This window comes from Daktulosphaira vitifoliae, unplaced genomic scaffold (assembly GCF_025091365.1).
Source record: "Daktulosphaira vitifoliae isolate Bord-2020 unplaced genomic scaffold, ASM2509136v1 Scaffold_2, whole genome shotgun sequence".
NCBI lineage: Eukaryota > Metazoa > Arthropoda > Insecta > Hemiptera > Phylloxeridae > Daktulosphaira > Daktulosphaira vitifoliae.
In genome coordinates, this window is record NW_026099573.1 from 10,123,706 (window position 1) to 10,139,698 (window position 15,993).

General features: G+C 29.6%; 1 protein-coding gene across 4 annotated transcripts; it reads left to right on the top strand.

Annotated features, from left to right (window-relative positions):
• The first annotated feature begins 1,380 nt into the window (after nt 1-1,380).
• On the top strand, nt 1,381-7,354 carry LOC126898679 (uncharacterized). 4 transcript variants are annotated; one of them, XM_050672961.1, is made up of 5 exons: nt 1,382-1,701; nt 1,764-1,824; nt 3,268-3,362; nt 4,891-5,956; nt 6,044-7,354. In XM_050672961.1, the coding sequence occupies exons 3-5, from the start codon at nt 3,343-3,345 to the stop codon at nt 6,716-6,718; spliced, it is 1,761 nt and encodes a 586-aa protein (XP_050528918.1). In that variant the 5' UTR covers nt 1,382-1,701; nt 1,764-1,824; nt 3,268-3,342; the 3' UTR covers nt 6,719-7,354. The 4 variants fall into 4 exon arrangements, with proteins under 4 accessions (XP_050528920.1, XP_050528918.1, XP_050528917.1 ...); XM_050672960.1 differs by having other exon boundaries at nt 1,382-1,666; XM_050672962.1 differs by having other exon boundaries at nt 1,382-1,592.
• Nucleotides 7,355-15,993: the final 8,639 nt, after the last annotated feature.

Here is a 15,993-nt window from a genome sequence, read left to right on the forward strand (position 1 = left end):
TACCATAAAAAAGTGATGAGTAAAAAAAAACAGAAAAACTGTGTATCACTAATCATGACAGGCAAATTTTGATGGGCCTAGGGACATCTTCTGGTCTCCCTTAATCCAAACCTGTATAAACGATGTAGATAAAATAACTAAATTCATGGTAAGTCTGGTAGAAACCAGTATCTTAAGCTATGACATCATAGACATAATAATATATGTATAATAGTAATTATGTCTATGACCATATCCATATTATCTATGGGAGGCAATTAATAATAATAATAACTAAATTTAAAAAAATTGAAAGACCAAGTTGGATTCATTAATAAAATAATAATATCCCACCTCATTTAAAGTTTCTAAGCATGCTACTGATCTGTAGCAACCATGATTTCACCCCTGGTATTGGCCTCAACTGTTAAGGTAGAAATAATATAGTAATGTAAGTTCCATAATTATGGCAACACTGTAATTATAAAATATTGTTAGTAAACACAATCAGTATCAGTACAAAAGTAGTGTATTTCAAATGTTTCGTTTTTATGAACACAATAAAGAGTAATTCATTTAATTAGAAATATGTTCTTTTATTTTAATTACTCCTTACTGTAGTCAAAAAATGTACAGGTGTTGCTAATTTTATTATTTATTTATACTCTTATTTTATTAAATAATAATGAATTATTTAAAAATCATAATTATATATAGTCTTTTAGAACTCGAGTCTCAAACAGTATTATCAAATATTTTAATAGACTTTATTTTCAGAACATAAAATCTAGTCGATTTCAAATGATACTAATACATTTTGCAGAGTTCGGGTTGGGCTATCCCGATTCGATCCGAATTTAAACCAGTTCAATAGTCAATAATATTATATTTCATGTTTTGGACTATACCTGGTCCGAATTTGATTTAAAATTGACCGATCTGGCCTTACATTTTACATATAAATTTAAATCGAATCGCACCGAACGTGAAATAAAAAATTAAGTATGGATTGAATCAGGCCTAAAATTTTACATAAATATTGGAGTCGGATTAGATCAGGTTTTATTTTTAGGTCTGAACTGATCTTTGACATATTGGATCCACAAAATGGGGTATAGGTAATTGTCCCAAAAGTTCTCAAACCTGAGATTTGTACTTTTACTTTGTCGGCAATAGCACAATTCTTTATTAGGATAAATATTACTCGTTATTTATCTATTTTATACAGATTATAGTCATACATATACAAAATAATCCAATGAACTATTTTATTCACGACTACTATTGAAAATGAAAATTAAGATAAGATGACTTTTAGTTAAAGTGACAGTTACCTATCACTATGCGGTTAGTGCATAGATTAGAAATCCAATTTTTTTCATTTATTATTCCCGTTATTGATAACGTTAAAGTATTAAATTTTAAATAAAAAATATCAAAATAACATTGATAAGTCTCAGTGATTACCGCTATAATAAATTCTATGGATTACTCGTCGCGAATTTACGATATTGAACATTTTTCATTGTAAATACGTTATCATTACTGTGTTGTTACGTGATGACAACAACGATCGGGTTAAACAGTTTTTGAACCATTCTGGATTTCTCCTGGTAATTTAGATTTTAAGCCTGCGCCCTATGCTAGAATTAAGTTTCTTCTTATAATTTATAATTCAACATATATTGTAAGTAAAATTTATCCGTTATTGCTAAATTCATGGTATGATAATTAAAACCCAGCTTTGACCTTTTAAAATTGAGTAATCAAGTGATATGTTTTAGCTTGTCTAGTTAAGACGTCACATAATCTAAACTCAATGCTATTCAGTACTAATGTTGACTGGTAAGTCTTTCACGTTAAAAAAATATTTTTATGTAGTAGATGTTTGAAATTTTCCAATAGTTGTAATCATTATTGAATACTTTGTATTATTTTATTAATATGCATTGACTTAAATAATATGTTTTCCTTTACGTCTTGTTATTGTTCAATAGATTTGAAATTCATAATTTTACAAAATTATAAATTATCCATCCAAATTATTTAAAGTACTATGACGGAACAATCTGTGTAAGCTTATGCTCAAAACTTTGCAAACCTCCTCAAAAATTGAATTTTTTTTTCATAGACATTTATGTATAAATATATTTTAAAGAGGGCAAAATTTAAATTACATTCATCAAAATTAGATAATGATCTAAATGAGATAATAACTGGTCATTAAAACTTTTTTAAATAGTAAAAAAACTATAAAAACTTTTTTATAATTAGGTAGGACAAAATGTATGGATGGTAGGTTTAAAAAAAAAAAGCCATATCATAGTATGAAAGTGGGTGATATGTATGTAATTTTTTTTATTTTAGATTATTAAAAATAGATTGAAAAAACTATATATATTTTTCAAAATATAGAATAAATGGAAAGCTTCATCCTTATCTACTGTCTCTCACTACTTTGATTTTATGATAATTTGAAGGGGTGTTTAGTTCCTTCGTAAATATGACACTCACTCTCCTGGTTGTATTTTTAGATAAAAAAAAAATTTGTTTATTTATTGAACAAGAAATGTATAATATTAGAAAATATGTATTCAAATGACTCCCTAAAATATTAGATCCTAGGCAACTGCCTTGTTGAACTATGCAGAATTACAGCTCTGTATACAGATTAATTCACTCATCATAAGCTATTTAATTAATTGAAAAGTAAATATAAATAATTTTTTTATTGGTTTCTTTTCAATTTTTCAGTCATACATTTTTTTATGTTTATTCCTTATAAGGGTGTCTACTTTATTTTTCAAACAACAACACACATAATAAACTAGTTTATTTAATATTTAATGATATAATTAAGAAAATAACTGGTCAACATTTGGACCAGTATTTCGGAAGTTACTAACATATGTATTTCTATGTAAGAGGAAAATGATGTCCAAAGAATGTCTAGTTATAAAAATAGCACCCATTCTTCACCTCCAGTCATTACTTTAAATTGTTAATAACTTCCAAAATACTGGTCCAAAAAATGTTATTGACCAGTCATTTTTTATTTTATTATGTGTCTGTATATATTATTATATATCAATGTTCAATTATTGTATTTATAATCATAAGATTTAAATTTATTTATAAACTTAAAAATAAAAATTTCATCCAAAATATGATAATATAGTAATATAATATTATTTAGTGCGACAATAATTAGTTTCTTAAATATCCTATTGCTATAGTAATGTAAGTCTTTTGTTGTTGCTTATAATTATTTTCATTAACTTTTTCCAGATTCTGAAATGTTTAAATATTAATTTTTATGGACCTGATTGATTATGTGTGATAATTTAAAAGATTTTTATATATATGTCTGGAGATAATAAACAGTAAGTAACATTAAAATTTATATTAATTTTTTTGCTTTATAAGCCCATTAATGACCGTAGCAACCTTCCTCAAAGAAGGAGGTTTATTTGATACTCCGAGACTGGTGGTTAGTCGGTTGCCGGATGGAGGGATGGCTACTCCAATTACTGAACTTTATATTAAATATCCATTCATTTTAGTTAAATATTGAAATTAATGTCTATTCTTAAATTTAATTTAAGAATCATTTTTATCAGTATATCTTAAATATTCTAATGATTACTAAGTATGGTATAACACAGTTTAGTTAATATTGAAACCTAATCAAGAAGATATAACTTGACTTTTAAAGAAGTACCGTGTTTAATAAGCAAAATGTAATACCAAATATAATTAAAATTGATCACTTGTGGCTAATTAGTTAAGTAAAATTAATAATATTTTTAATATAGTTTTAATTTTACTTAATGTAATACCAAACCAAAAATATATATTTACTATTAATTATTTGTTTTTCTTTAGTCTTTACCAAATGTATTTCTAAACTTTTTCCGATTGTTTTGTAAATTATGAATATTTAAAGTAATCACCAATGACTTTTGCTACTGAAATTTAATTTAAAAAAATTGATTTAACTCTCTAAAATGTAAATTTTTGTAAAGAGTAACTAAAGTTAAGTTTTAATTTTATTCCTTTTATTGTGATCTATAATAATTAGGTCCCAAGAAATAAAGTTGTCTTTTCTTCTACCGTAATTATTTTTATTTATTGAGTAAAATCTAAAATTAATTGTGGGGTTGATATGAAAATAATACTAAATCAAAAAATTAATTTTTCATTTTTTGTGTAAAAAATAAAAATACTAGAGAAAAAAATAAGTTAAACTTTTGTTTAATTTAGGAACAACTTTGAAAACAAAAAGACACTTGTCATATGGTTAGATAAATGGTTTTTTTTTCATTTGCTTAAAAATTAATTTTTGAGACTTTTTTGTAATCACCTTAATTGTTATGATAATTACATTACAAAATTTCATTTTATTTTACTAAGTTAGTACTAGATAAATTTATAGTTAATATAATAGAAGGTACTTTTTGTAGAAAAAAGTTTGAAAAAGTTAAGGATTCTGAAAATTTTACCTGGAATTATTAAACTTCTGGACTTTTTTTTTTACGTTATATGTTATTTATTGAAGCTTGGCGGAATTTGATTAAAATGTGTTTTGGGCTTCAACCCCACCTATAATTTTTATTTACTTTTATTATTAAAAACAAATAATAAAAAAAAATATTTTAATGTAGTCTTATATATTATTAAAAAAAAAGTATCAAAAGTTATTAGATTTGTCAAAACATACTAGACTACTCTGTATATTCACCCACAAGTATGATAATTTTATTCAAAAATTATATATATTAATAATTATAATTTTTTTTGGTATTTAAATAATTAATTACTTTTGAATTATTATTGGAACCTAGTTGTTTATTCAGTATTGGATTATATTTTGTATAATTTTTTTTTTAAATAACTATTATTTTCTCATAGATCTGTCAATGGCCATGGAATGGTTAGTATTGAGCTATTGCCTTTAGAAATTATCGCCAACATTGTGAGCTATTTGGATGTGGCAGACATAGTGTCTCTTAGTTGTGTTAACCGGCTGTGGCGTACTGTGTTCATGAACCAGAATGTCATCTGGAAGCGAGTATGCATTGAGCTGGATCTTTGCGATGACACTGAATATGGCGGTGGTAATTGCCCTTATACAGATGACTGGTTGCCTGGCCATGGCCCCACGTTTCTTAACAAAACAGTGTCTGCGTCACCCAGGTATGTGGTTCTCATGTCGACTAAAACATTTGGACAGCCTTGCCGCTGGTGGAGAGTATACAACCGATACAATATTGTGCTCCATAACCTGATCTCCGATAACTATTCAATAGTCACTGTGCCATACCCGTCTCGACCAGTTAAGACGCATTGGTGTGATGGCAATTATGAAGTAATGGTTGGGTGCCGACAATGTTTTCTGCCTGTGTTGATTATGTTGGTGGATGGATCTGCATCTGAGTTCAAGCACGTGCCATTGGACACGCCTGATACATTCAATAGGCTGTTCGCCCATTACTCTACAGAAAATTCCCCCAAAGTGATGGGTAATGATAATTTCCTAGTGCTGGAGATCCACTCGGTAGTATTTGTATTTGAAATTGACAACAGTCAACATTTTCAGTTCCGTTACGCTAAAACTGTAGGCAAGCAAGACTGCAATGTCAGCGCTATATCTTGTGACATCAATACCAACAGCAATAATAATACTCACATAATTGGAGCTTCTACCACTGCTACTGAGAATAGACCTTCAAACTGCCACATCCAAGAACCTTTTGAAATACCTGACAAACAGTTTTTACAAGCTCACGCCGATAGTAGGATAGCATTATATGGTGATAAACTGGTTGTCGTCCACCCCAAAAAAAACATGCTATTTCTAATTGACTTGAATTCAGGCCAAGTTTATAAACAATTAGAATACACCGCGGTTGACTGTTATGTGGATTGCTTATCATTCTATGAGAATTTGATTTTATTGGGCCTGGGCACTAGAGAGGTATGAAGCAAGACCTATAATCATTTTTATTAAAAATTAATCCTTACAAAAGAATTTCCATTAATGTAAATCTTTAAAAATTTTCAGACTCCTAACTTCTTTATAGTACCACAATTCTTTAACCAGCGAAACCTGGTCGTCATTTATGATATAGCGACAGATCAGAGGCATGAGATCGAAATTCCAGGCCCCATCACCCGGTTCCGATGTAATCACGCACTTGTTGCTGTTGAGACGCCAATATCATATTCATCAGCATTCATCCGACGACCGGATTTCTCAGTGTTTTTCATTAATTGTTATTCGTTTGCACTGTCGCCTTCTGGTAAATATATTTTCTACATAGGCTCTAAAACCCACTATCGCAACAGGCATGACAATAATAATATCAATGGTGGTAATGGTGTTAATAACAACAACGAAGTCAATCATGAAAACCACTTCAACGGTATTCTCAGTAATAACAATACTATGATTTTCTCCCAGTCATTATACAAATCGTCTGTGGTCCAACCATCCACATGGATAGACATTGAGCTGACCACTGGGATCACGCGATTCTCTTGCTTAGAGGCAATTAACGACCGATTTGTGGTTTTAAATGCATTGTCACCATCTAGGTCACTGGAGGTTTTTGATACAAAAAACCAAGTAGTCGTCAAGAGCCTAGCTAAACACAAGGACCACAAATTGCGATATGTGGGAAAACGTTTCCTGGTGACCAACAACCAAAGGGAGGTGACACTTATTGGGTATGGGTAGCTATCTGATCCAACTTTGTCTCTTTTATATATCTCAGATCAAGGATTACTAGTATGTATAATTCTCAATGATGATCTTATTTTACTCTAGCTATTTTGAGACGAATGCTGAAATACAGCCTGTCTATGTTGATATAAGGTCACTATTTATATAGTCATCAATCAAGTCTTCTTACTTCAAATGTCACTTTGGTTCTATAATTTATTATTATCTTTCAGTGAAAAAAGCATTACCATATTAGATCTACATTGATAATGTCAAAGTTTTTTTTACTTTGAATTGTATTATAATAAATTCATCATTAAATGATGATATAATATAATGATAATATACAAATTTTGTTACTAACTTTTGTATAACAAATATATGTTGTATTATTACCTTTTGGAAAAATTTTTATTTAAAAGATTGTTACTTTGTAAAAAAAAGTTTTATATGTTGATATTAATATTGTTAATTTATTATAGCTAATTTTTTTATTTTCTTATGTTTATATGACCATCAGTGTTTGAAAGAATAAGAATAAGAATAAGAATAAGAGGATTTTAATTTATATTGTTATTTTATTTTATTGTTGTTAAAAAATTTTATGACTTATTAGTTCTCACAAATATAAAATAAATGTTTTTATTTTCATTGATGTTTTTTATGAAGTATTAAATACTCAAATATTCATCCAGAGAGGTATATTTTATTAAAGAAAATTCATTTAAAAAAATAATTTAATTTATAAAGATCCAAATACATAATCTTTATTATGACAAATCATAAAATAAAACTTGATAAAAAACAAATATTAATAAAATGATTTTTAATTTATTAAGTTCTTTATCAAAAAAAAAAAATCAAATTTCCAAAAAATTAACACTTAAATATTTTTTATATGAATTAAAGAAACGTTTACTTAATTAAAAATAATTTTAAAATAAATATACAANAAAAGCGAGTAAAGAAATTAAATAAATTAAATATTTTTAAATATTTAGGAAACTCTCAGCAAAGCAACATTTCAACGTAAAAACCAGACTGGTTTATTGTCTCGTTTAGCTGCAGAACCAACAGGTTATGCAGAATGCTATCCTGGCTTGGATGAAATGCATGATGCTATAGAAGATTCTGACGATGAGGCTGATTATACAAAAATGGATCTTGGTAATAAAAAAGGCCCTGTTGGTAGATGGGACTTTGATACTGCTGAAGAGTATGGTACTTATATGAGCAATAAGGAAGTATTACCAAAAGCTGCGTTCCAGTATGGTGTAAAAATGACTGATGGTAGAAGAACCCGAAAGCACAATAAAGAAAAAAATGAAAAAGCAGAGCTCGACCGTGAATGGAACAAAATACAAAACATAATACAAAAAAGGAAAGTACCCACAGCCGGTAAAGAAGAAGGATCTTCTTTTAAAGTCCCCAAGTATTAAATAAATGTATCATTCATTTTTTGAAACATTTTGATTAGTTTATAATAATTTTACAACTGTAGTTCTCACAAATAAAAATAAATGTTTTTATTTTCATTGATGTTTTTTATGAAGTATTAAATACTCAAATATTCATCCAGAGAGGTATATTTTATTAAAGGAAATTTGTTAAACATTAAGTAAAATTTTTACCATTTTACTAATAAACAACATAATAAACATAATTTTTGTTCTTTGATTAAATTGTAACTTTAACAATGACTGTCTGAATTTTATTTTTTTGAAAATATTTTTCATTTACCAATGTATTTTTTCTAATTTTCCAAAAATTCTACATTAAATTAAAGCTAATAGAATGTATAATATAATAATAAAAATAGATAACTTTTAGTAAAAGTATCCAATTTTGTCATATTTTGCATAGTAACACAATATATTATATTCCATTACTATGTAATGTTATATATTAATATATTATAATTTTAGCACCCTCAAGATTTTGACATAATATGCACCTATAGTTTTAAAATAAAAAAGCGAGTAGAGAAATTCATTTTTTTTAACTATATGAACATTTAAGGAAATTTTTATTAACACAATTACAGTTAATAAATCTTTTGTATATTTATTTTAAAATTATTTTTAATTAAGTAAACGTTTCTTTAATTCATATAAAAAATATTTAAGTGTTAATTTTTTGGAAATTTGATTTTTTTTTTTTGATAAAGAACTTAATAAATTAAAAATCATTTTATTAATATTTGTTTTTTATCAAGTTTTATTTTATGATTTGTCATAATAAAGATTATGTATTTGGATCTTTATAAATTAAATTAGTTTTTTATTGTGTCATCGTTGTTAATAATTGAACATTGTAGTCTTCTTTGATTTCTAAGTCGATTGACTAATTAAATATTATTAACTTACTGCTAAATTTAACAAGTTAAGATTGTATTTATTGAGTTCAATCATTTTTTTTGAACTAGTTACTTAAATTTGTTATTACACGTCATAGGTTTGCAACTAAATATTAGTCAAGAGTAATCCAGGTGTAGTAAAGATTATTTTATGTGTAATCTTCAAGAAAATTTAATTAAATTCTATAAAATAGGTACTATTTATTGCTAAATAAATGGGTGGAATCTTATACGCTCATTAAATTTCTCCAAGTAAAAATCAGTTCAACATCAAAAAGAAATTTTTGAATGATAAAACGTTCAAAAATTAGGTTTTTTGTTTATAATTATATCTTTAGGATATAAAATTTCTGTCACAATTAACAATAATAAAATACATTTATATAAAAAATAAATAAATATTGCACAAAAATAATACAAATAATAATTAAACAACAATACGAATATTATAGTTAAGAAAACAAAATTTGTTGTATAAAAATAAGTCAAATTTACTACATTACGATAATTGTTCAAACTTGAATATAAAATTCAAAACATTTTAAAAATACAGTGACGATTATTGTAATCAAATGAGATTGCTTAAAATTTATGCAAAATTAAATCAAGCGAAAATAATTTTTTTATAGGATAATGAATAATTATTCAAATATTATTCTTACTAACATATTTTTATCAATTAAATTAAATTGAAAGGAATTCTATCGCAAAAAGAATATTTGCATGTTTTATACTTAACTCCAATACATACATTTCAAACAAAGGCGACGGTTCTCGTTTAGTTTAATGGTGGTGTTACATAGCCATTTGTTTCCACCTCATCTCCACTGTCCGATTCGAACGTATCAAAGGCTTCCAGGTTCGCTTTGGCGTCGTAGAATTCTTCAATTGGTATTTGATTTTTGCCACCTCCAGATGGCCACTGACTTTTTTTTTCGTTGTCGCCGTCATCCGAGTCGTCGCTATCGTTCTCTTCGTCTTCGTCGTCAGCCGCTTCTTCATTAACCGATTCATCATGGTCTACCGTTAAACCTTCTTGATTATCACTATCGATACAATCGTCATCAGCATTTTCTTTTTCGTCCTCATCCGAAGAAGTAAGCAGATCGATTACTTCATCAGATTGTTCATCCGTCGATTGGTCGGCATCTTCTTCGTCTGTACACTCTTCGTCCAAATTTTCCGGAGTGTCGTCCCGGTTTTCAGACGCAGTTAGGTCAATGCTCGCTGATTTGTTTTGTTTCGTAGATTCGTCTTTATTATGTTCCACAGAATCGACCAGTACTGTTTCAACTTGTTTAACAGACGTTTTATGCTCGCCAATTTCAGTTTGTTGAAACTCTCGATTCTGACGTATTCTTACGCTGTTATTGCCGTCACAGGTTTTACTTTGGCCACTGTTGTTGGCTTTACTATCTTCACTGTCGTCGGAAAGTTCTATTATAACTTGTGGTTCTCTGGTGACTGCATTAATTCTGGCTACGTCTGACGCCGTCGCGGAACGTTGAAGCTGCCGTATTCGGTCGACGGTTGACGGTAAGTATGTTTCCTGGGTTTCAAAAAGGTTGTCGACTTTTTTCTGGTCTACATTAAGTTTGGAATTAGAAGAGAACTGGCGAGTCGCCTCAGTAGCGCTTTGATAACGGTTTCCATACTGCATCTTTGGCAGATTAAGTTCAGGACGTTCGACTGATGGACAAGGGAACAAGTTCGTACGAACATTAACGCCAGAGAGTGGATTAGAACGGGCATTAAAAACTGGTCTGACGTTCGAATTAACCGGAGACGTATCTAAACGGCATGGTTTGCCAAAAATGCGTGGTGACTCAAGGGTTTGGAGATCCCCGAATGAACTATTTGATTTGAAAGTTTGGTGGTGGGCATATCCGTAAGATTTGACAGGGGTACGCGGACGAGGTCCCGCGTACGTGAGCTGCCGGGGGTCGTTCAGTGGTACGGCAGGTTGGATTGGATTTATACAAGTTGCGTAGACGGGCTTCGGGCGGAGCGGTTGTGGACGTCCAAATCCATGACCGTCGGACTTTTCTGTCGGTGGATTCAGACCAAACTCTACTGATTGATTGTGCTCAGATCGTTGACTCTGTTTAAGGACCAAACGTTCGGGTAGGTCCATACTCAAGTCTTCTAGTTGATTGACATGTGGTGTTTCGAAAGAATTGCATTGTAGTTTTTCGAATTGATTGACAAACGGTTTTTTGAAAACTTTGTCAAACGGTTCGAGTTTATTTTCCACGGACGACTCCGGTAATTGTTTGTTTATATCGCTGCTAAATTCTTCAATAGGGGTGCATCCGTTTGACTTAATATCATCAAGATCGGTCTCATCCATTGGTTCTATCTTGGGTATCAATAAAGGCATAGGTATTTTCTTCTTGCCCCGACCGTTGGCTTGTGAACCACTGTCGATTCGGCGACGCTTGGTCGCTGGCCGTTTTGTGGCCATGGTGGAGCTTTTCCACATACCCGGGGGACTGTAGACGCGGCGCAGGTTGTAACGCCCACCTCCATCGCTCCTACACCAATTGAGCGATTCATCCAACTGCTCTTCGAGTTTAATTCTCTTGGCGGTCGGATTTGAGGAAGAGGACCAGGACTTGCGCGCTGTCTTTTTCGTTTCGGGTTTGGGCATTTAAAATAGATTACGTTAAATATTTGAAAAATAAAAATTAGATAATTACCAAACGTGAGAGGACTAATGTTGGATGTCTTCAATAGTTTTATGTTTTTAATTGTTGATGATTTTATAAGACTTGACGGCGATTGTATGGTTCGTTTGCGAAGCAACACTCTAACGACAAAAAACGCTATCGCGTTGAAAAAATATTATTTATAAAAATGTATTTGAAACAAAAACTAAAACAAATATTCGACTGAAAGCGTTACGTGTTTAGAAATCTGTACTGAAATCGCCGGTCGTTTATACGAATACGTTCAATTGCCATAGATATTAGTTTTTTTGATAGTTTAAGTTTTATCAAATAATTTCGATAACGTTGCGCTTTGATCAACGGTGTTTTATTAACCGCGTCGATCATTGAAACTTTTAATCAAACGTTTTGTGTAATATTTATTGTAATTTCAAGATATTGATTATGACACACAAAAAGATCGAAATAAAAATCTAAAAAAATTTAAAAATGTGCTATTAAAATTAGACGTGAATTTTTTTCATTTTAATCTAAGTTTTAATTTTATGGATTACTATAGTTTGAGCAGCAAGTTTTTTATTAGATAGTTTTGAAAATTATTTAATTTTAGACAGTTTGGTAAATAACAACCATCTTCTATATACGTTGTTTAATATTATAATACAATAACTGAAATAGTTCAAAATATATATATTATTGCGAATTATTTTTTTCTGTGGTAAAGTGCATATGATAACACTGCGCTGAGATATTAAAAGCTTAACTGTATTTAATGCACAAATATAGGTAATAAACTATATAGCTCTCCAGTCGACGCTATCTTTAAAAAGGCCATTATTGGAATTTTTACTGCAGACACCACGCCAATAGTTTTGTTATGTTGATAATTTGACTATCTAATGTCAGATCCATTACAACAAAATATTTGTACTAGTCATTACTTGATTAATTATTTAAATAAATGACTGTTACGTGCTCTGCTTTTGACTGCACTAATGGTTGTGCCCGAGATAATGTTCAATTTTTCACCTAAATAAGAAATGACATTTCACAAGTATAGATTTTAGGTATTGTCTAAACATAATTTTTTCAAGGTTGTTGTTAAGTGTATAATGAGTATTCTTGAAATTTATGTTCATTTGTGACATTTTAATAATTAAAATTGTTAATTTTTGTAGATTAAATATTAATGCAGTCCCTGGTGTCTTCAATTTTCCAACACATTTAATAATTTAAACTCATTTAAACTTAGAAGAACCATGATCAAACATTCCGAGTCAGTTTATTTTTTAAATGAAAACAAATATTTATGATTAAAATAATCCTAAATTATAATTAATCTCATTCATTTTAAAACTACTATTAATCAATAAATCAAGTTGTGCACCATCTGCATCAAATGAGATGTATTCTCCAGAAAAAGTCTAAATGCCATCTAACTAAATATATTTTAAAGAAAAACATTATTAGCCCTCAAAAACAAGTTCAAAAATTAATAACATGAGTCTAAATGTACTTCTAAAGAATATATCGTCATCATAGTAATAGCTTATATCTAGGATTAAAATGCTACTCTTTAAAAATAACATATTATTACTTTTAACCCAATAATTAAGTTTATTATCTATATCTGTAGTATAATTTTACAACAACATTGGTATCTATTATAAACATTAATTCAGTCGAATCGATATAGATGTCAATATTATTAATTAATATTAATCTTTTCTATTTATAAGTTATTATTTTTTATAGAATAATAGTGATAAAGTTATGACAGCTTTATTGGCAGTTAATTGTGGAATATATTATGATTATTTTTATGAATGCATATAGCTATTATATACTCAATGTGTATGGATTGAAGGAAATGGAACTTTTTCTAAGTGTCAAAGTATTTTCAATGTTATTTAATGAAGTCATTATACAAGAATAGTACTTATTATTCATAGTAAATTATCATAACAATAGTTTTTATTAAATTTCTATTATTTGATTTTTTTAATATTCTTCTCCTTCTTCTTCCTCGCCTTAATCCCAACTACTTGGGATCGGACACCTTTATCCTAAACTTCCACTTGACACGATCTCTCACATCACCTACACTCACATTAGTTGTCCTCATATCGCTTCAATAGCATCCCTCCATTTCTTTTTTTTAGTCTTCCTATATCTCTTCTTCCTTTAACATTCATTTCTATAATTGTTCTTACAGCTTCCGATTCTTCTCTCCTCATAACATGACCAAACCATCTAAGTCTATTTTCTCTCATCTTATCCACGATTAACGCTACACCTATACTCCCTCTTATATGCTCGTTCCTTATCCTATCTTCTCTAGTCACTCCACTCATCCATCTAAGCATTTTCATCTCTGCTACACTCATTTTCTGCTCTACTTTCTTATCAACCGCCCAACACTCTGAACTATACATCATAGCTGGTTTCACTACAGTCTTGTAGAATTTACCTTCAGTCTCATTGGAATTCTTTTATCGCATAAGACGCCAGGCGCTTTTCTCCACTTCAACCATCCGCACTTAATTCTGTGTCTTAAATCCTCGTCAATACTACCACTATTTTGCACAGCTAGTGAAAACAGATTGTTCACTTATCTAATTAATTATAACTGTTCGGGTATTTACTTTTTTTAAATAACGATTTGTCTTAATAAAAATGTCTTTTTAAACATTATCTATCATTATAAATTTTGTGTTTAATTTGTATGAAAGTTTTATGTAAAGTTTATTGCTATTATTTTTTTTCAACCTTTAATTAGTGTTATGTATAATATATGAAGCTGTAATGTTTGGTAAGTACACTTGGATTGTCATTATGATGTACAATCTAAATTAAATTTTAACTTTTCTGGATGTACTTGCTGTTATTTGTTTACAATCAAGTAAATTGAAGTACTTAAAACTCTCTACCTCTCCAATCACGTCCTCGCCTATTTTCACTGACCTCCTCATTTCACCTACCTCGTGTTCTCCTTTGTCAAACTCGTACTCAATATACTCTATCTTACTTCTACTTATTCTTAAAGCCTTTTCTTCAAGAGCTGATCTCCACACCTCTAGCCTTTGGTTAATTTCCTCCATATTTTCTCCTATTAACACTATATCGTTAGCATACAACATGCACCACGGCACCTCTCCTTGTATTTCTCTAGTAATTTCATCCATCACTATAGAGGATAAATAAGGGCTTAAAGCAGAACCTTGGTGCACTCATACTCATCCGAAAACCTTCTGATACTCCTCCTACACTTTTTAACCTGGTACAAGTGCCATCATACATATCTTCTATTATATTTATGTATCTTATCGTGACTTCTTTTCTCATTAATGCCCACTTTAAAACCTCTCTCGGTACTCTGTCATACGCTTTCTCCAAATCTATAAATACCATACACAGCTTTTTCTTCTTTTCCCTAAACTTTTCTATAAGTTGCCTCACACAAAATACTGGCTCCATTGTTGACTTACCAGACATAAATCGAAACTGGTTTTTAGATACCAATGTCTCATTTCTTATTCTCTTATCTATTACCTTTTCCCAAATTTTCATACTATGACTCATAAGCTATATGCCTCTATGATTTCCACACTCCTGTATGTCTCCTTTACCTTTAAATATCGGGACCGCAATACTATTTCTCCATTCATTTGGTATTTTCTCTTCTAATAAAATTTTATTTAAAAGTTCCTTCAACCACCTTAGGCCAACACCGCCTGATATTTTCTATACTTCTACTGGCACTTCATACTGCTTTATTCTTTTTCATTTATGCTACAGCCTCCCATACCTCTTTCTCACTAATTAATTCTACTATTCCCTCATTCCACGAAATATCCTCTAATGTCTCTTTTGGGTACTCCTCATTCAATAATTTTTCAAAATACTCTTTCCATCTTTTTTCACTCGAAAGTACCTTATTGTCAACACTTTTTATACACCTTATATAATGATAATTATAATCTTTAGACCTTTTCTCTCTTATCTTTGCAAGTCTATAGATTTCTTTCTCGCCTTCCTTTGTTCCTAACCTATCATACAACTCATCATACCTCTTAAATTTTGCCTTACTGCACACTTGGCTTATTTGCACAAACATTTATACTCCATCCAGTCTTCTCTCCTTTTGCTCTTCTGCCATACTTTGAATTGCTTTTTCTTTCTATGATTTTTTGAATATCCTCATCCCACCACCATAAATAGTAGTTTTTATTTTTTTAATAGTCTAAATTAGGTAATTTTATGTT

Coding starts and splice junctions, on each gene's coding strand:
- LOC126898679 (XM_050672963.1), top strand. CDS start 3,343: ATGTCTGGAGATAATAAACA. Junction 3,363..4,890: donor ATGTCTGGAGATAATAAACA/GTAAGTAACATT, acceptor ATTTTCTCATAG/ATCTGTCAATGGCCATGGAA. Junction 5,957..6,043: donor TGGGCCTGGGCACTAGAGAG/GTATGAAGCAAG, acceptor AAAAATTTTCAG/ACTCCTAACTTCTTTATAGT.